General features: G+C 35.9%; 1 protein-coding gene across 5 annotated transcripts in view; it reads left to right on the top strand.

The window, feature by feature from the left end:
- The window catches only part of TAOK1 (TAO kinase 1), a 172,101-nt gene that overhangs the window by 83,172 nt on the left and 62,612 nt on the right, over nucleotides 1-26,317 (top strand). For 4 of the 5 annotated variants that reach the window (XM_032321232.1, XM_032321233.1, XM_032321230.1 and 1 more), the window contains 6 exons: nucleotides 7,544-7,615; nucleotides 12,876-12,977; nucleotides 14,414-14,459; nucleotides 14,989-15,085; nucleotides 16,732-16,845; nucleotides 19,765-19,856. In XM_032321232.1, the coding sequence (XP_032177123.1) occupies nucleotides 7,544-7,615; nucleotides 12,876-12,977; nucleotides 14,414-14,459; nucleotides 14,989-15,085; nucleotides 16,732-16,845; nucleotides 19,765-19,856 (523 nt within the window). Of the gene's footprint in view, nucleotides 1-7,543; nucleotides 7,616-12,875; nucleotides 12,978-14,413; nucleotides 14,460-14,988; nucleotides 15,086-16,731; nucleotides 16,846-19,764; nucleotides 19,857-26,317 lie in introns of those variants that run through there. The other variant, XM_032321234.1, reaches the window with a different exon arrangement.

Here is a 26,317-nt window from a genome sequence, read left to right as displayed (position 1 = left end):
CCCTTCCCACCCCTGCCCTCACGTGTGCTCTCTATAACATAAAAATAAATCAGAAAAATGAAGAATTCTTCACAGCTCAACAGTAAGAAAATAACCTAATAAAAGTTGAACAAAAGGTCTAAACAGACACAACCTGCCACAATACACATGGTTAATAAACATGTAAAAAGATGTTCAACATTATCAGTTTTTAGGGAAATACAAATTAAAACCACAGTGAGATACCACTGTATGCCTATTAAAAAGACTTAGAAGTAAAGATGAACTGAAAGAAATATAGGCAATGCCAAGTACTGATAAGTATGTGGAGCAATTGGAAATCTCATTAATTGCTGGTAGGAATATAAAATGGTCTTGTCACTGTGGAAAATGGTTTGGCAGTTTTTAAATGAAGTTAAACATACTATTATCATATGACCCAGCATTCCCACTCATAAATACTAATCCAAGAGAAATGAAAATTCAGGTTCACACTAAACATCAGTGTTTAATGGCAGTGTTATTCATAATTGCCAGAAATTGCAGTCTACTTCAGTGTACATGACACAAAGAGTGAATTTTACCTGTTTATTAAATATTCATTAATTAAAAATTTTTTTTTCAAAAGACTTTTTAATTTATTCATTTGAGAGAGACAGAGTGAGCAAGAACACAGCAGGGGGAGGGGCAGAGAGAGAAGGAGAAGCACATTCCCTGCTGAGCAGGGTGTCCTATGTAGGGCTCAGTCCCAGGACCCTGGGATCATGACTTGAGTTGAAGGCACATGCTTAACTGACTGAGCCACCGAGGTACCCCAGTTCATTAATTTTCATTAAAAAATAAAACAGGGGCAACCTGGGTGGCTCAGTGGGTTAAGGCCTCTGCCTTTGGCTCAGGTTATGATTCCAGAGTCCTGGGATCGAGCCCTGTGATCAGGCTCTCTGCTCAGCGGAGAGTCTGCTTCCCTTCCTCTCTCTCTGCCTGCTTCTCTGCCTGCTTGTGATCTCTCTCTGTCAAATAAATAAATAAATCTTTTAAAAATAAAAGAAATAAAAAATAAACAAAACCACACACACACACACAAACTATGAGGGGAAAATACAAATGGACTACCAACTATAACAAATGAACCTAACTGTATTATAAATGAATAACATAAACACACAGAAATGGGTAAGAGAGAAAAGAACTAATCTGAAATGATTTTGGAAACGGTGTTTTGGCTGAATAAGGCTGAAGACAAAAAGAACTCTAGTTACTTTGTTACTCATAAGGATATGGTTCAGCAATTCTGAAACTATATAGTAGATGTGAATAAATAAGTAAGTGTATTATAGATAATGAGAGCCAGTTTTCTTTTTTTTTTTTTTTCTTTTTTTTTTTAAAGATTTTATTTATTTATTTGACAGAGAGAAATCACAAGTAGTCAGAGAGGCAGGCATAGAGAGAGAGAGGCAGGCTCCCTGCTGAGCAGAGAGCCCGATGCGGGACTCGATCCCAGGACCCTGAGATCATGACCTGAGCCGAAGGCAGCGGCTTAACCCACTGAGCCACCCAGGCGCCCCGAGAGCCAGTTTTCTTAACTGTCCAAGAAGGCAGTTACAAATAAGGAAAGGGGGAAGGTTAGATAATAACCCTGTGGTTTTAGATTAGAGTTGTGAAGGTATTAGTAGGAACTCACTTTCTCTCACATATCACAGATTGGGGGGGGCGATGTGTGTGTGTGTGTAGGTATATATATATGAGAAATTCCTTTTGTTAAATGTAGAATGACTAAGGGAAATAATTATTGCAACCAAGATTGTCTGATATATGCTAAAATTAGTAGGTTAAAATTTGAGGAGGAAGAGGATATATGCATAATCTCAAGTATACCCCTAAAGATATTTCTTAATTGAAATGGAAAATCAGTAGATAGGCCTGGCAGACTGCCTTTATTAAGTGATCAAGGTTAATAGCACCAGTGTAGACATCATGTACCCCTCTCTGACGTGACACTGAGGGCATACCATTTTTGTGTTGTTTTTATTTTAAAGTGCTAAATTTAAATCATGAGGAAATAAACTCAAATTGGGTACTCTTCAAAAGTGTCAAAGTCATAAAAGAAAGGCCGAGTAATTGTCACACAGTGGAAGAGACTAAGGTGATGTGATAACCAAGCAATGTAGGATCCTGGAACAGGAAAAAGTTATTAGTGGAAAAATTGGTAACTTCAAATAAAGCCTTAATTTAGTTAATAGTTAATAATTTTACCAATGTTAATTTGTTAGTTTTGATAATGGTACTACTGCATTATGCAACATATTAACATTAAAGGAAGCTGGGTGAAGGGTATATGGTAACTACTGTTTTTGCAACATTTCTGTAAGTCTGTAATTATTTCAAAGTTTAAAAAAAAAAGCTCATTAGTAACCAGAAATAGACTTTTCCCCAAAAAAGAAAAAAGGGAGTGTCTGTTGACTTTTTTTCCTTTAGAGAAATAAGTACTTCATAAACAAAAGGTTCAAGGAGAAAAAATTGGTAGCTAAAGAAACATTTATTATTTTAAAGATTGTGATTTTAAAATCAAGCCAGTGAGCTATTACTCTAAAGCTATAAAACATCTCTAAGAATTCCTTTCTTAATCTGTAGGGAAAAACCTTCAAACACATTCTTTATTTCTTCTTCCTATTAAAATTACTCCCCCACACAACAAACATTATACAGATGTTTAATATTTTGGCATATTATGGATTTTGTTTGTTTGTTTTTAGTGGGCACCTTTGGAATCAAACCACAATTTAAAATATTTCCCTAGATAAAATGTATTTCGAATTCAAAACAAGTTGAACTTTTGGTATAAACCCAAAATTCCATTTGTAAATTAGACACAAAAAGAATAAAGAATATAATACAAACTCCATCTGTAATTTCACTACCCAGGGACAGCTATTATTAACACTTAGGTATATGTCCTTGAAGAATCTCGTTATGTACCTATGCTGTATGTGTGCGTTTGTTATTGCTAGCATTTGTTTAATTTCCAGATTGGACATAAAATGAAGGAAGAGGGACCTAGAAAACGTTTCAAATTAACCTTTTTTTTGGTATTACAGTTTTGTCTGCATTTATGTTTGTCCTTTCTCCATTTAAACTAGCATGGAGAAATACAGAACAGAGGGAAAATATACCTAGAATCTTAGAATTGGGCCAATTAGAAGAACCACACTGAGGGGGCTCCTGGGTGGCTCAGTCAGTTTAGCATCTGACTTCAGCTCAGGTCACGATCTCGGGGTCCTGTGCTCAAACCCCACTTTGGGCTCTGCTCTGGAGTCTACTTGTCTCTCTCCCTCTGCCCCTTCCCCCACTCATGCTCTCCCTGTGTGTGTCTCTCTCTCAAATAAATAAAAATCTTAAAAGAAAAGAAAAGAAACACATTGAGAAAATCCTGACATATAGCCCATTCATTGTGCTGGTAGTATCTTTTAAATTTACTGCTTTTATTGAATGCAGTTTATGTATAGTAAATATACTGATACTTAGTGTATAGTTTGATGAAATTAGATAAATTATGCCCACATAGAATCAAGAAGTCAAGATACAGAATGATGGTAGTTGTGGTGGGGAACGGAATGGAAGAGATAGAAGATGGAATGTTACTTGTTTGAATTTACCTTTTGGGTAGGAAGTATTTTATATATTTAAAAATTAAAATTTGGGGCACCTGGTTGGCTCAGTGGGTTAAAGCCTCTGCCTTCAGCTCAGGTCATGATCCCAGGGTCCTGTGATTGAGCCCCGCATCAGGCTTTCTGCTCAGCAGGGAGCCTGCTTTCTCCTCTCTTCTCTGCCTGCCTCTCTGCCTACTTGTGATCTCTGTCTGTCAAATAAATGAATAAAATCTTAAAAAAAATTTTTTAAATTAAAATTTAATCAGTTTTTATGGGGTTTATGTCAGAAGCAGACAGGAACAGTGACTCCAACTGTATTCCAGATATAACCACATTGGAGGAAAGAAAAGAACTAATACAAGTAACTTTTGTACATAATATTTTAACTGTATACCCTCAGTCTGGGAGAAGGAATCTGCAGACAGATATTCAACTCTTTAATACCTTTGTTTCATATTGGTATGGGTGTGACAATTCTGAAAATATGTGTTAAAGGATTGAGCAATGAATAATATTGATATTATATAGAGTTAGGATCCTGACTATGAAAGAAGAGAAATATGGATTCAGGGAAGGTAAGGAACAACCCTGTGGGATTCGATAGATTATATCTCCCCCTGCTTATATATATGGTTATATCCCTCCTCCTATATATCTCCTTTCTCTGTTACAAGATTGTCACTGCAGTGACACCTCAATATCAGTGAGCACACAGATTTTGAATTCCTCACTAAAGGGAACAAGAGCTCCTTGGAGTAATGGCTCATTCTATTTCAGGGACAGGGAACATTAAAAGATAAGCCTTGGAACATCTTGTGCCAGAAAGTTAAAAAGTGCTTTGGGTGGGGAGGGGAGAAAAAGAAAAGAAAGGAAGAAAAAAAAAAGTTGGGGTCTGTTAAAAGGACACTACAGCCACATTGAGGGGCTCCCACTGGCCAAATCCTGGAATATAAGCATCAGTATAAAAATGGTAATGGATTATATAGCCTATTGGATAAAATAGGAATCCATTTTATCCATGACAGATGACAGATGAATGGATGGATAAAAAGGGAAGGCTTTTTCTCTTAATAGAATGCAGACTGTTAAATGTGAAGGGAATGGTGGAATTGAAAAAAAATCAGCATTTTATAATCATCATAGTGAAGATTGGGTCTAGAATATTCAGTGGTTGCTAAATCTAGAGGGAATCTTTGATGAGCAGGATGTTTACATGGTTTGGAAGTATCTCTTCACAGATTACTTGTTAGATATAAGGTAGGAAACAGTAACTATAACTATATACATTGGAAAAGAACAGACAGTGCCTTGAGGAGGTGATGAAAATTAGTAACCTCAGGGAGGAACAGACAGACATTTTATACCTATAGATAGATACCCTGAAAAGGACAATATCACTCTTGTAGTATTTTGGCCAAGAATGTATAACCAGAATCTAATACTGAAGGAATTCCAAACAAATACAAATTTAGTAACATTCTTTAAAATACCACTGTATAGTCTTCAGTGTCATGTATAGTCTTCAGTGTAATGTAACAGTGTCATGAAAGACAAAGATAGGTTAAGGAATTGGTCTAGATTAAAGGAGACCAATAAGACATGATAACAAACTACACATGATGCCGAAGGGAGGGAAAAACATGATTGTAGACATTATATACTTTTAATCTTTTTAGATGTAATCTGCAAGGGTATCTCATTTTAATTTTGTCATTTAATTTTAATGTAATATTACTAATAAGTTTGAATTTTAATAAATTCTAATCAATTTCTAATTTAAGTATTTTGTTAATTTATTTTTAAGATTTACTTATTTGATAGAGGGAGAGGGAGAGAACAAGCAGGGGCAGTGGCAGGGAGAGGGAAAAGCAGGATTCCCACTGAGGAGGAAGTGAAGCAGACCTTGATCCCAGAACCCTGGGATCACGACCTGAGCCGAAGGCAGATGCTGTAATGTAAGTTTGAGTGCCTAGATGACTTAGTCGGTTAAGTGTCTGCCTGGGATCGAGCCCCGCATCTGGCTCCCTCCTCAGTGGAGAGCCTGCTTCTCCTCCCTCTGCCTGTCGCTGTCCCCACTTGTTCTCTCTCTCTTTGTCTTTGTCAAATAAATAAATAAAATCTTTTTTTTTTTCAAAGATTTTATTTATTTGACAGAGATCACAAGTAGGCAGAGAGAGAGAGGGAAGCAGGCTCCCTGCTGAGCAGAGACCCAGATGCGGGGCTTGATCCCAGGACTGCGATCATGACCTGAGCCGAAGGCAGAGGCTTTAACCCACTGAGCCACCCAGGTGCCCAATAAATAAAATCTTTTTAAAAAAGAAACATTTTTTTAGAAGATTTTGTAGTAATAATAGAGTTTTCCTCTGTAATTTCTACCCAGTTCCCCTCATGTTAACATGTTATATAACCGTGTAACATGGTTTGGTCATCATTATATTTATCAACATTATATTTATCAAAACTAAGAAATCAACATTGATCAAATGATACTCTAAATGTACGTACTCTACTCAGAATTTTCGAGTTTTTCCATTCTCTCTTTTATATTCTAGAGTCTAACCCAGAAACTTGCATTACATTTAATATACCCACTTTTGAGGCACCTGGGTGGCTCAGTCAGTTAAGCATCTGCCTTCGGCTCAGGTCATGATCTCAGGGTCCTCGGATCAAGCCCCACATTGGGCTCTCTACTCGGCGGGGAGCCTACTTTCCCCTCTCTCTCTCTGCCTACCTGTCTGTCGACTTGTGATCACTCTCTGCCTGTGTCAAATAAACAAATAAAAGCTTAAAAAAAAAAAAAAGATTTACTCCTTCTCAAAAAATAAAATAAAAAATATACCCACTTTTAATTAATTAACTAAATTAATTAATTCTTAGAGATAAAGGTAGGGGAGACCCTTAGGGTCTATACTAGGCACTTCCAATGTACCCAGTTTTAAATCAGGCTTTGTCTTAGCCTAATTAAAAGTTCATCTGGTGGTGCATCTGGGTGGCTCATTCAGTAAGGTGGTCCACTCTTGGTTTCAGCTCAGGTCATGATCTTTGGGTTGTGGGATTCAACTCCATGTGGGGCTTCACCTTCAGCAGGGAGTATGCTTGGAATTCTCTCTCTTCCTCTCTCTCTGCCCCACCAGCTCATGCTCTCTCTCTCCCTCATAATAAATCAGGAAGGAAGGAGGGAGATAGAGAAGGGAAGGAAGAAAATGACCGTTTAAAAAAAAAACAAAACTGCATCTGGGGGCTCCTGGGTGGCTCAGTTGGTTAAGAGTCCTACTATTTGGACTTGGGTCATGATCTCAGGGTCCTGAGGTCGATCCCCCTCCCCGTCCCCACCACGGGGCTCTGTGCTTAGCAAGGAGTTTGCTTAGGATTCTCTCTCCCTCTCCCCGCTTCCCTGCTTCGCTTGTATGCTGTCTCTCTCTCAAATAAATAAATAAATCTTTATTTAACCTTTTTTTTTTTTTTAAGATTTTATTTATTTATTTGACAGAGAGACCACACGTAGGCAGAGAGGCAGGCAGAGAGAAAATGGGGGGAAGCAGGCTCCCTGCTGAGTGGAGAACCCGATGTGGGACTTGATCCCAGGACCCTGAGATCATGTCCTGAGCCGAAGGCAGAGGCTTAACCCACTGAGCCACCCAGGTGCCCCAATAAATACAATATTTAAAGAAAATTTCTATATTTTTTCTCTCAACTAAATCACTGAAAGATAAACCTGCTTTTTCTCGCCAGTGTATGAGCTCCTGGATAATTCGATGTTTCATTATATATTTTCTCTTTTTTTTTAAATGTGTTTTTAATAGCACTTTTGGTGTCCTTATTGATATGACAGCTTATAAATGCTTTAATTCTGAGAGAAATAATTGCCTAGATTTAATCTGTTCATTTTAACAATGGTCTTTGCTTTGGCTTTTTAGGCACGAGATGTGCGTACCAACGAAGTGGTGGCTATCAAAAAAATGTCTTATAGTGGAAAGCAGTCTACTGAGGTAGGTAAAATGTATGCATTCTTATTCACATATTAGAGAAAGACATGCTATTTTTAAGGGGGATAGATGGGAATCCTTTAAAAAATATACATACATAAAGAAAAGTATAGAAATATTTAAGGGTATATCTAAGTGAATTTTCTTTCAGAAACTAAATATGCCCATTAAAGTGTACCTAAAGCCATAAACAGAACATTAATGGCCTCCCAGCTTGTGCCCCTACCTTTTTATTTTTTAATATATATGCTGCTGAAGTGAGTTTACTTTTTAAAACTGTGGTTTAATATACTGCTTTTTCTGTATCATAGGCGAATCATCAGTTTTTAAATAAGTAAACTAGAATAAGATATATGTGACAATAGATTATATTGTATATAGTTTTTTAAAGGTTTAGACATTGTTTAAGGCTTATTTTAAACTTTAATAATCAACAGGCAGTTATATCTAGTCTAAAAATAGTGTGTAATAATTTGAAAAATTATTGATACTACATTGATACTACTTTAGTTTGCTAACATTCTGATTCTCTTCAGATTATATTTATTCTATTGTATAAATTATTTTATGACATGTATTCTTTGTGAATCTATGATTTTTAGACTTCAGTTTTTTAAATTAATTATTTTAATTGTGGTAAAATATACACAACAATATTTATCATCTTAACATCTTTAAATGTACAGTTCATTGGCATTGAAGCCATTCACATTGTCATGCAATCATCACTACCATTCTTCTCCAGAACTCATTTCATCTTGCAGAATTGAAATTCTATACCCATTAAGCTATAATTCCCCATTCTCTGCATCCTCCACTCTTGGAAATTACCATTCTCATTTTTTTCTCTATGAATTTGATCACTCTAGGTGTCTCATGTAAGTGAAATCATGTAGTACTTGACCTTTTGTTACTGGCTTATTTTACTTAGCATAATGTCCTCAGAGTTTATCCATGGTATGGTATGTGTCAGAATTTCCTTTCTTTTTAAGGCCGTATAGAGTGTGTGTGTGTGTGTGTGTGTGTGTGTGTGTGTGTGTGTGTAAACTACCACACTTTGTTTATCCATCCATTTTTCAGTGGACAGTTAGGTTGCTTCCCTCATTTGGTTATTGTGCTGCTATGAACTGGCTATGTAAATATTTCTTTGAATCTCTGCTTTCAGTAATTTCAGGTATATGGCTAAGATGGAATTGCTGAGTTAGTGTTTACTTTTTGAAGATTTTGGTTTTCTGCCCTTTTTGGAAGTTCTGTTTTATGGTAAATTTAATTTTTGTGAAGATTGTATTGTGGGTATGGTAACACTATTATGATTATATCACTCTTTCATCATTTTGATACCTAAAAATTTTTTTAAAAATTCCTGAACCTCCCATTTCTAAAAAACTCCCATTTCTTACAAGTTCACTCTAATTTTATTTGCCATTCTATAGCACAGCTGTAGGACTAGCTTTCATAGGCAGATTGTCACTGTGTTGGAGTCTATTTGATTAGTTACACCTAAAACAAAGTTTCATTTAGTTTATCATTTTTTCACATCCAATTATTAGTGTCCTTCATGAAAGTCCTTTTTACCTTGAAGAGTACAGGTTTTTGCTTTGTTCTGAGTTTGGTCCCAGAGCATTCAAATCTGAAATTAAAGCCCATGAAATGTTTTCAGAATTTTGCATTTTATATTGTACACATTTTATATAAAACACTGTAAGCTTATTTTGCTGTATTTTGTTGAGGACTTGTGAAATAAATATATGATCTTAAACTTTAGTCAAAATATTTTTTAAAGTTTTCTATTATGCTGGTAGTTTCTGAGCCTTTAGAAATATGGCCCAAGTTAGTAGAAAAGCTTGAAAAAACTAAAACAAGAACAAAAAGCAGTTTTCTAATTTCCATCACCCATCACTAAGCCTCTAGAATCTTTGAGTATGAATCAAAGGATATGTAGTTTTAGAGTTCCCTGGTTGCTTTTTTTTTTTTTTTTAAGATTTTATTTATTTATTTGTCAGAGAGCACAAGGAGGCAGAATGGCAAGGAGAAGCAGAGAGAGAAACAGGCTCCCCACTGAGCAAGGAGCCCGATGCGGGACTCAATCCCAGGACCTTGGGATCATGACCTGAGCTGAAGACAGTGGCTTAACCCGCTGAACCACCCAAGCACCCCTCCCTGGTTGCTTCTTAAGAATAACTATGGAGGGGCGCCTGGGTGGCTCAGTGGGTTAAAGCGTCTGCCTTCGGCTCAGGTCATGATCTCAGGGTCCTGGGATCTAGCTCCACCTCGGGCTCTCTGCTCCGTGGGGAGCCTGCTTTCCCTGCCCCCCATCCCCCTGCCTGCCTCTCTGCCTACTTGTGATCTCTGTCTGTCAAATAAATAAATAAAATCTTAAAAAAAAATAAAAAGAATAACTATGGATATGACATAAGGTTGTCATGGAATAGCTTACGGCCAAATACTTATCTGTATTTCCTCAAAGCCATCGGTGAAGAAGTAAAATATATAAGAAAATGTTTTCATACTGCTTGCTTTTTTCTGTGACCTTTCCTATATAATAACAATTGTTTACTAGCATTTAAGAAAGTATGCATTTAGGAATTTAAATCTCAAAGTAATTATTTGAGTTTAAAAAACATAACCTTAATATTTGATAGAACATATAAGCCAAAGACACAATAGGTGACCTATATGACATGTAAATTACATGTTAATAAAGCTGCAAATAATGGGGAAATTGATGGGACGCCTGGGTGGCCCAATTGGTTAAGGTTAAGTGTCTGTCTTCAGCGCAGCTCTTGATCTCAGAGTCCTGGGATTGAGCCTACAGTCAGGCTTCCTGCTCAGTGGGGAGCCTGCTTCTCCCTCTCCCTTTGCCTCTCCCCCCCAACGCATACTCTCCCCCTCTCTTTAGCTCAAATAAATAAGTAAAATCTTTATTTCTTTTATTTAAATTCATTTAATTAATGTAATGTAGTATTGGTTTCAGAGGTACAGGCCTATGATTCAGCAGTCTTATATAATACCCAGTGCTCATTTTTTTTTTTTTAAAGATTTTTTTTTTTTATTTTTAAATTTATCTGACAGAGATCACAAGTAGGCAGAGAGGCAAGCAGAGAGAGAGAGGAGGAAGCAGGCTCCCTGCAGAGCAGAGAGCCCGATGCGGGGCTCGATCCCAGGACCCTGGGATCATGACCCGAGCCGAAGGCAGAGGCTTAACCCACTGAGCCACCCAGGTGCCCCAATACCCAGTGCTCATTATATCACATGGCCCTCCTTAATATCCATCACCCAGTTATCCCATCCCTCTACCCCATCCCCTCCAGCACCCTTAGTGTGTTTCCTATGATTAAGAGTCTCTTACAGTTTGTCTCTCTGGTTTCGTCTTGGTTTATTTTTTCTTCTCTTCCTCTATGATCCTCTGTTTTGTTTCTTAAATTCCACTTATCAGTGAGATCATATGATAATTGTCTTTCTCTGATTCTGATTGACTTATTTCACTTAACATAGAATCCTCTAGTTCTATCCACGTCATTGTGAATGGCAAGATTTCGTGTTTTTTTAAGACTTTATTTATTTATTTGCCAGAGAGAGATCACAAGTAGGCAGAGAGGCAGGCAGAGAGAGAGAGGAAGGGAGGCAGGCTCCCTGCTGAGCAGAGAACCCAGTGCGGGGCTGGATCCCAGGACCCTGGGATCATGACCTGAGCCGAAGGCAGAGGCTTTAACCCACTGAGCCACCCAGGTGCCCCAAAATTTCATTTTTTTGATGGTTCCATAATAGTCCTCTGTGTGTGTGTGTGTGTGTGTGTGTGTGTGTGTGTGTTTCTGTGTGTGTGTGTGTTTACACACCACATCTTCTTTATCCATTCATCTGATGGACATCTGGGTCCATTCCATAATTTGGCTATTGTGAACACTGCTTCCATAAACATTGGTGTGCAGGTGCCCCTTCAGATCACTACACTTGTATCTTTGGGGTAAATACCCAGTAGTGCAGTTGCTGGGATGTAGGGTAGCTCTATTTTTAACTTTTTGAGGAACCTCCATAATGTTTTCCAGCTTCCATTCCCATCAACAGTGTAGGAGGGTTCCCCTTTCTCTGCATTTTTGCCAATGGCTGTCATTTCCGGACGTTAATTTTAGAGATCCTGACTTTAATGTTAACATGTTAATTTTAGAGATCCACAATGCAGTACCACATTGTGGTTTTGATTTGTATTTGTATTTGTATTGTATTTGTATTTGATTTGTATTTCCCTGATACCAAGTGATGTTGAATATTTTTTCATGCGTCTGTTGGCCATTTGTATGTCTTTGGAGAAATGTCTGTTCGTGTCCTCTGCCCATTTCTTGATTGGATTATTTGTTCTTTGGGTATTGAGTTTGGTACGTTCTTTATAGATTTTTGATACTAACCCGTTATCTGATAAGACATTTGCAAATATCTTCTCCCATTCTGTAGGTTGTCTTTTGGTTTTGTCCACTGTTTGCTTTGGTGTGCAAAAATCTTGATAAGTCCTAATAGTTCGTTTTTACCTTTGTTTCTCTTGCTTTTGGAGATGTGTCTAGCCAGAAGTTACTGTAGCCAAGGTCAAAGAGGTTGCTGTGCCTGTGTTTTCTTCTAGAATTTTGATGGATTCCTGTCTCACATTTAGGTCTTCCAGCCATTTTGAGTAAAATCTTAAAATAAATAAATAAATAAATAAAGTGGGGGGTGTTGCTTGGGGGGCTCAGTCCGTTAACCATCCGCCTTTGGCTCAATTCATGATCCCAGAGTCCTGGGATTGAGCCCCATGTCAGGCTCCCTGCTAAGAGAGGGGTCTGCTTCTCCTTCCCCTGCTCTTGCTCTCTCTCTCACCCCTTCAATAAGTAAGTACTTACAATAAGTTTACTTTACTTAAAATAAGTAAAATTGAAAAAAAAACCAAAAAGGGGGAAGTTGAACTAATGAAGAAAAATCACTGTAGTATATAGTTTTCATCAACATGCTTGGTGTGTGATGGTAAAATTTTAATGAGACTCATTGATGATAAATTTTATCAAACTGAAGTGTTTCTGCCTTGAATAAAATAACTTTATAAATTATGAATTGAGTTTAAACTATATAAATGAAATTACTTTTAAATTTATTAGTTTGCTATTTAAGTATTAAAATAAAGCAAAGTTGTATGCTCTCATTAACCCTGCTTAAGCTAGTAATTACTTTTTTCTTACATAACTTTCTAAGGAAAAGCAACTGTTCATAATTCTTTTCTTTATTCCTCTCCCCCCCACAGAAATGGCAGGATATTATTAAAGAAGTCAAGTTTCTACAAAGAATAAAACATCCCAACAGTATAGAATACAAAGGCTGCTATTTACGTGAGCACACAGCATGGGTAGGTGTTTGCCCTCTCCTTGCTATAATTTTGTTGCTATTGGTTTAGAATGAATTAATTCAAGAATATCTCAAAATGGTTGTGTAAAGCCATGCAAAACACCTTGAAATGTTAGTTTCATACTGAGCAAGGAAGAGAAGCTTTTCTTAGAACTCCTTGGCAGTAAAAGATAATGGAACTTGTACAAGTTTACTGCAGAGATTTGGCTGACCTTTATGTGTGTGGTAAAATGTTCTCTGACATTTTTTTAGTATCATCATTTTTCATATGGTTATCAAGCATTGTACAATAATCCTATTATTCGAGGGTAAAAGTTAGCATATCTTTTTGACATAAATATGTTGTAATCTATTTAACCACACAGATTTGGTGAATTTTGGTGAAATATGTACTGATTATAATTCTTTGGCTGAATAATACTAAAGGTAGAAAACTGAGACACTTTATTACAACAAGTGGAGATTAATTTTCTCTTTTTCCTGTTAAAGTGACAAGGTAGTATTCCAGCAGTGGTATAAGCATAATAACTATATCTTTAAAGAGTAAGTTTTCAGGGTGCCTGGATGGCTCAGCAGTTAAGTGTCTACCTTCAACTCAGGTCATGATCTCAGGGTCCCAGGATTGAGCTCTACATCAGACTCCCTGTTCAGCAGGGAACCTGCTTCCCTCTCTCCTCCCCATTTGTGCTATCTTTCTGTTGCTCTGTCTCTCTTTCTCTCTCTCAAATAAATAAATAAAATCTTTAAAAAAAAAAAAAGAGTAAATTTTCTTTTAACAGAAATAGATAATAATAGGGCCTACTTTATAAGGTGGTTGTGAGGATTAAATTAGTTAATACGGGGGCGCCTGGGTGGCTCAGTGGGTTAAAGCCTCTGTTTTCAGCTCGGGTCGTGATCTCGGGGTCCTGGGATCGAGCCCCGCATCGGGCTCTCTGCTCGGCAGGGAGCCTGCTTCCTCCTCTCTCTCTGCCTGCCTCTCTGCCTACTTGTAATCTCTGTCAAATAAATAAATAAAATCTTTAAAAAAAAATTAGTTAATATGTATAAAATATCTAGCACACAGGAGGTCCTCTGTATTTGCTTCAAGGAAGCATTTAAACTATAACCTAACCTTTGTACATATAGATGCAGAGGACAGTTTTCCATTTCCTAATATTTAGAACAATGTAACTATATTCCTTTATAGTTTTAGTTAGTAATTATAGATGAAGTATACATCTTGTACAAGTGATTGTGTATTGGCATAAAAGATTAATGTATTATTGACTTTATAATTTAAGAAATTACTAAATACATAAATACTTATTTTTTAAGGTAAATAATGACTAGCTTTATTTTACTTAAGGTTGTCTTCTTAATCTCCTTGGTGAATTTATTTTATCTCAAATAGAATCTTTTTACTAATTTAGTGCTTTTACAATTTTTCTTCCCATGTAGCTGGTAATGGAATATTGTTTAGGATCTGCTTCAGATTTACTGGAAGGTAGGTTTCCTTTAATTATTCAAGAAAAAAAAGTATTAGCAAAAATATAATGAGAATTCTTATCTTAAATAATGTAAAAACTTCCCAGAAAGAGTAGAAACCTTCGCCTTTTCTAGATTCTCATCATGGTATGCACTGTCCTATAGTAGCATAAAATAGGTGAATTTTCTTATAACTTACCAAGCATTTTTCTTCATTCTTTGTCGTTTAGCTTAACCTATAGCTTCTGTTCAGAATGAAGATATGTGAGAATAAAGGGAAAACTTGTCTTTTGTTATTTTTGTTTTTATAATCAACTAATTGTTGAATGTTAGCTTAGAGGGAAATACGCTGTGAGCTATATACTTTAACAATTAGGCACAACTGTAATTCCAATTGCAAATTTCAGTGGCCTTGTTATATTGTTTTGGGGAGCAAATCTTCTCACTAAATGTTAGTTTTTCAAAATTGCCTGAAATATTAGATGTTTATTTTTTAAAACAAAAATACTCTGTATAGTAATTATTTTCCCATAAATTCTTATTTTAAGTTCACAAAAAGCCATTACAAGAAGTGGAAATAGCAGCAATTACACATGGTGCTCTCCAGGGATTAGCCTACTTACATTCTCATACCATGATCCATAGGTAAGTGCTTTGATAATTATGTATTAACAGCAAATGACTTACTGGGTTCATCAACCATAGAACTTATTAACACTAAAAGTTTTGTTGGTTATAGCCAAATAAAAACATTTCAGAATCTTATAAACTCAGTTTTTAGGTTGTCCTGCAAACAAGCCAGTACATTTGATCTCCTTTTAGGATCAGTTGTTTGTTTTTTTTCTATAATGATAAAAGATTTAATTCAAAATTAAATTTTAATTTTCCTTTTAGGATCAGTTTTATCTTTGTCTACATGTGGTGCTGGGCTTTCTGACATTTCTGCACTTTATAGATTTGTGGTAGGAATTTAATTGTAGAATATTTAATTTGGTATATGGAAAAGACATTAGGAATTATGTAGTCTTACTTTTTTCATGTTACAGATAAAGCAGTGCCCCAGTTTATGACTAATTTTTCTGAAGTTTACAAAGCCAGACTAGACTAGAACTAAACTTTGGTCTTTTGCGTTTCTGGTAATTGATAAGCCAGTTTTGTTCCATTGATCCCATGACATGGACTTAACACTCTGTACTTTTGAGTATTAATCCTTGATGATCCCTAATAATAGATAGTAACGTTAAGAGTAAACTATTTTATAATGCATTTTTAGCATTGATACAGGTTTTGACTATTTTAAAAGGAAACTAGCTTGTGAACCAGGCAATATATATTAAACTAGATAGTAGAGTCATTGTGAGCTAAATGGCTTACCATTTTTTTTAAGACGAGGATAGTAAGGTCCAAGAGAAGTCTACATGCTAACAAATAAATGAATGGAAGAGTTGGAATTAGAACCTAAGGTCTTATTAGCCTCAGAATACCTCTTCTCCTTTAAAAAGCAAATGGAAGGAAAAAGATTTATTTAATATTATATCTATTACAATACTCTAGTTAGAATTGACAAGTGCTTGGAAATTTGGTTGGGGTTTTTTTGGTTGGTATTTTGGTTTTGGGTTTTTTGTTTGTTTGTTTGTTTGTTTTTTGGAAAGGTTAAATGTATGTTATGGTACCAATTGCGCATACCATCCTATTATATAAATATCCATAATATTCTTACTTTGCATGGATAATATGTTTGCTAATTTTAAAAAGTAAGCTTGAAAGTAAATTAAAAAGTAAAACCCGTTAGATACTACATTATCCATGTGTTTCAGTTTTATTTCATGTTTAGTTAGGAGAACTGTGGTAAGGTTTGGAAATGATAAGAATAACCTTCAAAAAAAATAAATTTGGGGTATTAGATCTTTTTAAACTTTACATGGTACACTCAGAAATCTTAAAATTATGAAGGACTCGTCAACTAATTAAACTCTATTTTTAAAACCATTATTTGTATCAATAAACAGGAACTCAAGTATAGACTATGCTCTAATTACTTGATTTTCTGTCTTTTGTCTTTGCTGCTATTTTGTCTTTTAGAGAAGAAAATTATCTCTGTATATTTATATCACTTCTCTATTTTTTGCTTTTGGATCTTAAATCTCATTATCCTAATTTAGAAATTATCCTAGGACTTAATTACTTTGATTTTTCCTTCCCTATTGTAAAACTTTTTATTTGATTTTTATCATTTTCAACACAGTCTAATGAACAAAAGAGAAATAATTTTCTGTGTTCCTTAAACCCAGAGATATCAAAGCAGGAAATATCCTTCTGACAGAACCAGGCCAGGTGAAACTTGCTGACTTTGGATCAGCTTCCATGGCATCTCCTGCCAATTCTTTTGTGGGAACGCCATATTGGTAAGAATAATCCTATTTGCTGTTGATCCTCATGATTGAAATAGGAAATGTGTGATTATACTTTTTCAGATGTCTATCTTTTTCTTGTAATATAATGCTATTGTGGACATTTTAACTTTAAGCATAGTTAGTTTCAGATAGAGATTTGGAGTGCTGTCCTTACATCTCCTGTTTTATTCATTTGTCCCCTTGACATTTTCTTCTGTATTATAACCTGCATCATATTTTGGGTATGGAAGTAAAAAAATTCAGTGAAAATCCAAGTGAGGAGAATACAGAAATGCTAAGTGGAAATTTGTGTGTTTTCTTTATATTTTTATTTACCATATATTGGTACCTTCAGACTAAGAGTACCGGAAGACTGATGGCTGATTTGGAGTTTTCTGGTTTTATTTTTTATTATGGAGAATTTCAAATACACATAAAAGTAGACAAAAGTGTAATGAAACCTTGCATATCAGTCACCCAGCCCAGTAACAATATCTCATGGCCATTCCTACTGTATGTACTCATTTTGGTCTCCTCCCTGCCCCCGCCATTATTGTTAAGCAAATTCTAGACATCCTCTGTTTTATCCATAAATAATTTTTGTATTAATGTCAGCAAGTTTGAAGGGAATAATTGTCCAGCACTTAAACTTCCATATGTTCTTCCATATGAAGAGAATGATGTCTTAGATCCACTATATCTTCTTTCCCACCTACCTTTCAAATCTCCCTCTCCTGCTTTATAAAAAATAGTACTCCTTATCATCCTGAATATTACAGTGCTGCAGTGGTGTGGGATATAAAAACCTCAAAGCAACACCAGAAGAATAATTTGAGAATCTATAGTAACAGAAATTTTGAAGAGTCAGAACACAAACTCTTGGCAAGGCCTTGTGCCTTTTCAGTCATCTCCATTCCCTTTTACTCCTTGCTTTTTTTCTCTCCTCAATTATCTTTCTCCCCTTCTTTTTTTCTAGTGTGTAATTCGTAACTGAGATGGTTGTCATGGGGACACATTAACATATTGCTTGCATAGAAAATGAAGTCAGTCTTTTTCCAACAGAAAGTGATTCTGATTTGACTGATTAATATGACAGTGAAGACTGGCTTTGCTAATTGGCTTATACAACAGTGTGTTGTTCTTTAATAAATTAAATGAGCTAACTCTGCAGCTCTGTCTTTTAAATATTTTTAAATCACATATAAAGCATAAAAGCATATGCTATGCATTATATCCTTTATGGCTATTAAGTTTATAAAATTTAGATAACTCAGAAATGTACAAGGGGATAAATAATTTTCATAAATTCATTAGAGGCAAACAAATTTAAAAACTTGAAGAATTTCTGCTCTTCCATTGCTCTAGATGACCAAAAATTTCTTATGTCCTACTTTAGGTAGACTCCCTTTCCCTTCTATTAAAAGGATTCTGTGAGCAAATATTTCTTAATATTTGCTTAATGGTTCTCCTATTTATACATTAATGGTGAATATTAGATAAAAGTCCTGAAAAGTTCTGCAATAAAAATAAACTTGTTTTACTCTGCCTTAATTAGTAATTTCCCAAACTTACTTCATCTGAAAGAATCTTGCGGGCCACCTGGGTGGCTTCATTGGTTAAGTGTCTAAGTTTTTTTATTTCCGCTCAGTCATGATCTTAGGGTCACGGGATCTAGCGCCATGTCAGGCTCCATTGCCTAGCATGGAGCCTGCTTTCTCTTTCTCCTTCTCCCTCTGTCCCTCCCTCCCCATCTCCCTCCCTTCCTCCCTCTATTAAAAAGAAAAAAAAAAAACCAACATCTTGGAAATACTCTGGTATTGACAATTGAAAATTTACTTTATTTACATATTCATTAATTTGTATATAATGTACTTGGAACGTAGGAACTAGGTACATATTTAGATGTCATTACACCTAAGCTTAAACACACTCACACTCACACTCCGGTATATGGTGACTGCCCTACCTAAGTATCAACAATTGTTCTAAGTGTCTTTCTATGTTTAACAACAGATACGAGTCAAATACCATCAAAAATGTTAGACTCTAATTAGAGACATGAATTAATGTTCCATTTTATAACCAAGACACCTGTAAGGTTGATAATTGTGTTATTGTCTTTGTTGTGAGCTGCCCTAGCCACTTTTATCATGGAACACTGTTCCTATTTAAAAGGAAGAGTGACAAACTATGGTTATTAAGTGTTGGTTATTGTGGCAGATATTTTCTAAAATAAATGAAGTGAGCTTGCAGGGAAAATGATTTGATAGTATTCAGTGCCAATGATAAAAATTCCATCTTTCAAGCATAAATCAGACTTTCATAATAACATCCTGAGACCAAAATATTTAAGAATCACTGGCCTGAGGGGGAGTGCCTAGGTGCTTCATTCAGTTAAGAGTCTGACTTTTGATTTTGGTTCAGGTCATGATCTCAGAGTTCTGAGATCGAGCCTCAAGTTGGGCTCCACTCTGGGTCTGGAGTCTGCTTAGGATTCTCTCTCTCCCCATCTGCCCCTTCCCTACTCTCTCTCTATCTCTTAAAAAACAACCACTACAAAAAAAACTATAAAAAATAACAACAACAACAACAACAACAACAACAAAATCCACTGAATTGAAAAAAAAAAATCACTAGCCTAAGGGCTAAGGGTTGTATAATATTAGAATATGCAACCCTGCTCTGGGGCATCTTTTCTTTAGGATGCTGCTTAATGATAATGACAGATGGCGAGAATGAGTCTCACAGTATATATGCAGTGGTAAATATTTCTCTAATGACCTGTAGGGCATTTATTTCTCATTATAAAAATTCTTGTCTAAACACGGTCTAGAATTCACACAGGTGTTCTCTATGTAGATGGTCATTGCATTTTTAAAGAATAGTACTTTTTTTTTTTTTTTTTACTTTAAATGACATTTTATGTTTTAGGATGGCCCCAGAAGTAATTTTAGCCATGGATGAAGGACAGTATGATGGCAAAGTAGATGTATGGTCTCTTGGAATAACGTGTATTGAACTAGGTAAGCATTGTTCTTTATTACTGTGTAGTAAGTTATGATCAGTGTTGTACCTCATTTTCTGTACCAAAGCATAGCTTTTTATTTTTTATGTCTGTTAGTAAAGGGAACAATAAATCTATTAAAGTTTTCACTTTGGTTATCTGGTAATTTTTATATATATTAGGTGAGGTGTATTTGCTGTGTTAAATTAGGTCTAAAATAATTTTCCACTGTGGTATTAATTAAGTATTTATGTCTAATATTTAATGGCTTTGTTAAACATCTAAATAAGTCTGTAATTACAAGATTTACTATCTGTAGATAGTCTCTACAGCATAGACGAATTACTTACCTCTACCTAGGATGCTTATTACTTTGAATTAGGTATGAGAATTAGGTGTCAAGCTTCTTGACATACTGTAACAATTTGATTTATGCACACATTTTATTCTGTTGAACTATGCTTAAGTCAGTGGACCATCATAACTTTACTAGCATTCTCAGTGTAAGTGAGCCAGGTCGATAATTGAATTGTCACTGTAATTGAAGATGATGTCCATCTTCTTGATTCTCCAAGTTTACCCCTTTCCATCCTATAATCTTTCCTTTTTTTCTTCTTATAAAAATATTCCAGGGGCACCTGGCTGGCTTAGTCTGTAGAGCATGCAACTCTTAAGTTTGAGCCCCATGATGGGTGTAGAGATTACTTACTTACGAATAAAATCTTAAAAAAAAAATTCCATTAAATTTTATTTAAAAGTGGGAAATATTGAGAATATTTAATTGAACCATTCTAGGAGTGACCACAAATCAAAAATAACACATTAAAAAGAGAATCCATGTGAGGGGTGCCTGGGTGGCTCAGTTGTTTGAACATCCAACTCTTGATTTCGATTCAGGTCATGATCTTGAGGTTGTGGGATTGAACTCTGCCTTGGGCTCCAAGCTCTGTACAGAGTCTGGTTGTCCTTCTCCCTCTGCACTGCCTCCTGTTTGTGCAGGCACATGCTCTCTCTCTCTCAAGTAAATAAATAAAATCTTTTAAAAAAGTAAAATTCTGTGTAATTTGGTTAAATTATTTTCAAATTGAGTTAATCCGTTTTGTAAATAGGGAAATTGAGGTAAAATAGAAATCAAAATCTTATCCTTATATAGTAGATGAAAATTATAATTTCCATTATAAACTATGCTTTTCTATCTTACAGTCTTCATATTTTCCCAAAATTATATAATCTTTAGGTATGTTTGCTTTTATTATAATTTCTAAATTAACCATTCCCTTTGAGCTCTATATTATTTATTTAATTTATTTTAAAGTATGACAGCATCAGCAGACAGATTTAGAGATACCATCATGTCGTTCTCTTCTGATCTCTTAGTCTCTCTTTGAGGTTTGCAGAATTTTTTTTCTATTTTAAACTGTTTTAACCTCAATTCTTTTAACCTCAGTTGTTCTTGCAGGTAGATCCTCATTAATTTCTTAAGAAACCTGGGTGTAAATGTAGAGAAGCTGCTTAATACACTCTGGCCATGGGGTATTTTTACATACTTGCGCTGGTTGATACATACATGTACCCTTTGGTGATAGTGAAATCACCTTAATGGTGTTGTTAGATATTATTAATATATATTAATATTTATTTGATTAGAAAAGTATTCATTAGGGGCGCCTGGGTGGCTCAGTGGGTTAAAGCCTCTGCCTTACGGCTCAGGTCGTGATCTCGGGGTCCTGGGATCGAGCCCCACATCGGGCTCTCTGCTCGGTGGGGAGCGTGCTTCCTTCTCTCTCTCTCTGCCTCTCTGCCTATTTGTGACCTCTGTCAAAAAAAAAAAAAAAAAAAAAAAGGTATTCATTAACCAGTTGTACTGCTCAGAAAGAAAACTCCAGTTTCTGTGGAAGGGCTTATTTTTCCAGACTTTCTAGCTTCTCTCTCTTTTCTTTTTTAAGATTTACTTATTTATTTAAGAGAGAGAGGAAGAGAGAGCCTGAGAAGGAGGGGCAGAGGGGAGGCTGAGCTGGAGCCTAACTTGGGAATTGATTTCATGACCCTGAAAGCACATCTGAGCCAAAACCAAGAGTCAGAGGCTTAACCAAATTCAAACACCCAGGAACCCCTCTCGTTTCTCTTTATTGTAGCTAATAAAGTAGACTTTGTTCACAATGAGAGTATTTATACTTAAAGCAGTATCAGAAAATGAAACGGCCTTTAGATCATTTTAAATGAGTGAGACATTCAAAGAAATTCTTAGAGTTTTAGTCATACTTTTGGCATCTTCAGCTTTTATAATCTTTCATAATCACTTTTTTAAATTTTACTTACAAATGTTTTTGAATTATGAAGTGCTAAGTTAGGAACTACATTTTAAGCCTGCTTCTGGATTCAGAGGAAAGGCTTACAGTAAGTAGCACAGGCCAATAAAATTTTCTGCAGTGACTGAAGTGTTCTGTATCCGCATGGCTTTTGAGCACTTGAAATGTGGCTATTGCAGTTGAGTAAGTGAATATTGAGTCTTATACTGTTTAAAATAAATTTAGATTTGAATAGTTACATGTGGCTAGTGACTACCCTGTTAGACAATATAGATCAAGGGGTGTGATTTTCAATGCAAATTAGACTTGCAGTCTTCAGAAATATATCTGTTATATGCTTTTCAACTTCCAAAATAGTTAAGGATAAATAAAATCTTTAAAAATAAATTAATTAAATAGTTAAGGATAATGAGTTTTAAAACAAAGTGTGTTCTTAGTGCAGGTAGGAGAACAGATGTAAGTCAGTTGTACTGACCTTGGTCTTGGTACGTATAGTTATTAAGAAATACTTTCATACTTTGTTATAAAGATTGAAATAACTTGGTCATGTCTTATGACCAAGAAATCTTAAAGTATAGGATTTTTCATGGGTGAGTTTATATGTTTGTTTACAATTAATCTTATGAAAAAGTTCCCTAACTTGTTGTTTTTCAGGCTTTGTGCCTGAATGTACAATTGTGTCTATAATAAAGTAAAATTTACCACTTTTTTCCTGATTATAAAGTGTATGTTGAGGACATAAAATTTCAGGGGAAAAAAGCAAAAAGAAAATAAATCAAAATAACAATAACTACAGTAATTTAGTGAATATGCATGATAAAAAGATGTCGGTTGTGGCATTGGAAACGTAAAACGTGGAGTTTGGAGAGTAAAAATGTAGAACTTTAGAATGTGTTCATACGAAGTTGTTACCAACTTAAAGTAGACTACTCTAAATATAAGTTATTTTATATAAGCCTCATCGTAACCACAAAACAAAAACCTATAGTAGATACACAAAAGAAAAGAATCTAAGCATACTAATACAAAAAATTATCAATTCACAAAAGAGATTAAGAGAAGAGGAAAGGAACAAAGGAATTACAAACAATTAGCAAAATGGCAATAAGTACATACTGTCAATAATTAATTGTAGGGGCGCCTGGGTGGCTCAGTGGGTTAAGGCCTCTGCCTTCAGCTCCGGTCATGATCCCAGGGTCCTGGGATCGAGCTCTGCATCGGGCTCTCTGCTCGGTGGTGAGCCTGCTTCCTCCTCTCTCTCTGCCTGCCTCTCTGCCTACTTGTGATCTCTGTCAAATAAATAAATAAAGTCTTTAAATAATAATAATAATTAATTGTCAGTGGACTAAGTTCTCCAGTCATAGGTTGGCTGGACAAGACCCATCTATGTAATGCCTGTGAAAGACTAATTTCAGATGTTAAGCACATACATAGACTAAAAGCGAAGGGGGATTATAAAGATATTCTATGTAAATAGAAACTGAAAGAAGGTGCTGTAGCTATATTTACATTAGACAAAATAGCCTTTAAAACAAAGACTGTATGGACACCTGCCTGGCTTAGTTGGTAGAGCATGTGACTCTTAATCTCAAGATTATTAATTCAAGCCCCATGTTGGGCGTGGAGCCTAGTAAAAACAAACAAAAAAAAAGTAAAGGGGCACCTGGATGGTACAGTTGGTTAAGCCTTTGACTCTTTATCTCCGGTTGTGATCACAGGATTGTGAGATCAAGCCCCCATTAGGCTTCATGCTCCCCACCAGAGTCTGCTTAAGTTCTCTCTCCCACCCCCTCTTCCTCTGCCCCCGCCTTCCCCTCTCAAATATATAAATAAATCTTTCTTAAAGAAAATTTTAAGAATATATAAAACAACCTTGGTAAGAGACAAAGAAGGGCATAACATAATGGTAGAGAGGTCAGTCCAGCAGCAAGATAGAAGATTTGTAAATATTTATGCACCTAAGACAGGAGCACCTAAATATGTAAGGTGGTTTTGACACACCTAAAGGGAGAAATAGACAGCAATACAATAAGAGTAGAGAACTGTAAAACCCCACTTTTATCGATGGATAGATCATCTAGACAAAAAAATCAGCATGGAAACATTGGCCTTAATACGTTGAAACAGATGGACTTAACAGACATAATATATACAGAACCTTTCATCCAAAAGCAACACAATGCATATTTTTCTGAAGTATACATTGAGCATTTTCCAAAGTAGATCAGATGTTAGACCACAAAATAAGTCTTAATAAATTTAAGAAGATTGGAATCATATTAAGCAACTTTTCCAACAAAGTGGTATGAAACTTAAAACCAATTATAAGGGTGTCTCAGTGGGTTAAAGCCTCTGCCTTCGGCTCAGGTCGTGATCCGAGAGTCCTGGGATCGAGGCCCACATCCAGCTCTCTGCTCGGCAAGGAGCTTTGCTTCCCTTCCTCTCTCTCTGCCTACCTCTTTGCCTACTTGTGATCTCTCTCTGTAAAATAAATAAATAAAATCTTAAAAAAAAATTATAAGAATAAAACTGGAAAATCCACAAATATATGGGGATTAAACAACATCCTACTGTAACAACCAGTGGGTCAAAGAAGAAATCAAAAGAGAAATAAAGATACCTGGGATAAATGAAAATGGAAATACAACATACTAAAATGTATGAGAGGCAGCAAAAGTGGGTCTAAGAGGGCAGTTCTTTGAAATAAATGCTTACATTAAGAAATATCTCAAATAATATAATTTCATACTTAAAGGAACTAGAAAAAGAACAAACTAAGGCTAAAGTTAATAAAAGGAAGGAAATAGCAAATACCAGAGTAGAAATAAATGAGATACTAAAAAGCCAATAGAAAAGATCAACAAAACTAAGAGCTGGTTTGTTTTTCTTTTTAAGGTTTTATTTATTGGACAGAGATCACAAGTAGGCAGAGAGGCAGGCAGAGAGAGAGAAGAGGAAGCAGGCTCCCTGCTGAGCAGAGAGCCCAATGTGGGGCTCTATCCCAGGACTCTGGGATCATGACCTGAGCTGAAGGCAGAGGCTTTAACCCACTGAGCCACCTGGGCACCCCTAAGAGCTGGTTTTTTGAAAAGATAAACAAAACAGAAAACCTTGTCTAGATTTACCATGACAAGAGGACTCAAATGAATTCAGAAATGAAAGAGATGTTAAAACTGAGAACACAGAAATACAAATTATCACGAGAGACTACTATGAATAATTAGATGTCAACAAATCAGACAACCCTAGGAGAAATGGATAAATTCCTAGAAACATACAACCTACCAAGACTGGATCATGAAGAAATAGAAAATCTGAACAGACTGATTACTAGTAAGAAGATCAAATTAATAATCAAAAACATTCCAACAAACAAGTTCAGGACCAGGTCATTTCACTGGTGAATTCTAACACATAAAGAAGAATTAATACTAACCCTTCTCAAACTCTTCCAAAAAAATACAAGAGGTAGGAACACTTCAAAACTCACTTTATGAGGCCAGCATTACCCTGATACCAAAAGATCGTTACCCTGATACCAAAAGGTCCCTTTGGAAAAAGAGAAGGACACTAAAAAGAAAATTACAGGCCTGGGCGCCTGGGTGGCTCAGTGGGTTAAGCCGCTGCCTTCGGCTCAGGTCATGATCTCAGGGTCCTGGGATCGAGTCCCGCATCGGGCTCTCTGCTCAGCAGGGAGCCTGCTTCCCTCTCTCTCTCTCTGCCTGCCTCTCCATCTACTTGTGATTTCTCTCTGTCAAATAAATAAATAAAATCTTTAAAAAAAAAAAATTACAGGCCAATATCCTTGAACAACATTGATCCAGAAAACCCTCAACAAAATATTAGCAAACCGAATTCAACAGTATAGTCAACTGACCCTTGAGCAACATTTGAGTTAGGGAGAATGACCCTCTCATGAACCATGGAGGTGGCTCAGCATAGAGTGTCAGAGCCCAAGTCGGGTGAAGAGGTGACAGTAGGGGAAACTTCCTGTCATACAGATTCAGAGTCTAAGGAGGACATCTGTGTTTCGGGGTAGCCTGATACAGTGTTCCTAATCAAAAGGAAGAGAGCTGCTCTCATAAAGACTGATCAGAAGAGCCACATTGCAGAGAGGTGACCCAGTTTTGGTTGGTTTTAGAAACCGAATGGATAAAGAATTGTTCACACT

The sequence above is a fragment of the Mustela erminea genome, chromosome 18 (assembly GCF_009829155.1).
Source record: "Mustela erminea isolate mMusErm1 chromosome 18, mMusErm1.Pri, whole genome shotgun sequence".
NCBI classification, from domain to species: Eukaryota; Metazoa; Chordata; class Mammalia; order Carnivora; family Mustelidae; genus Mustela; species Mustela erminea.
This window is presented reverse-complemented; position numbering and strand designations above follow the sequence as displayed.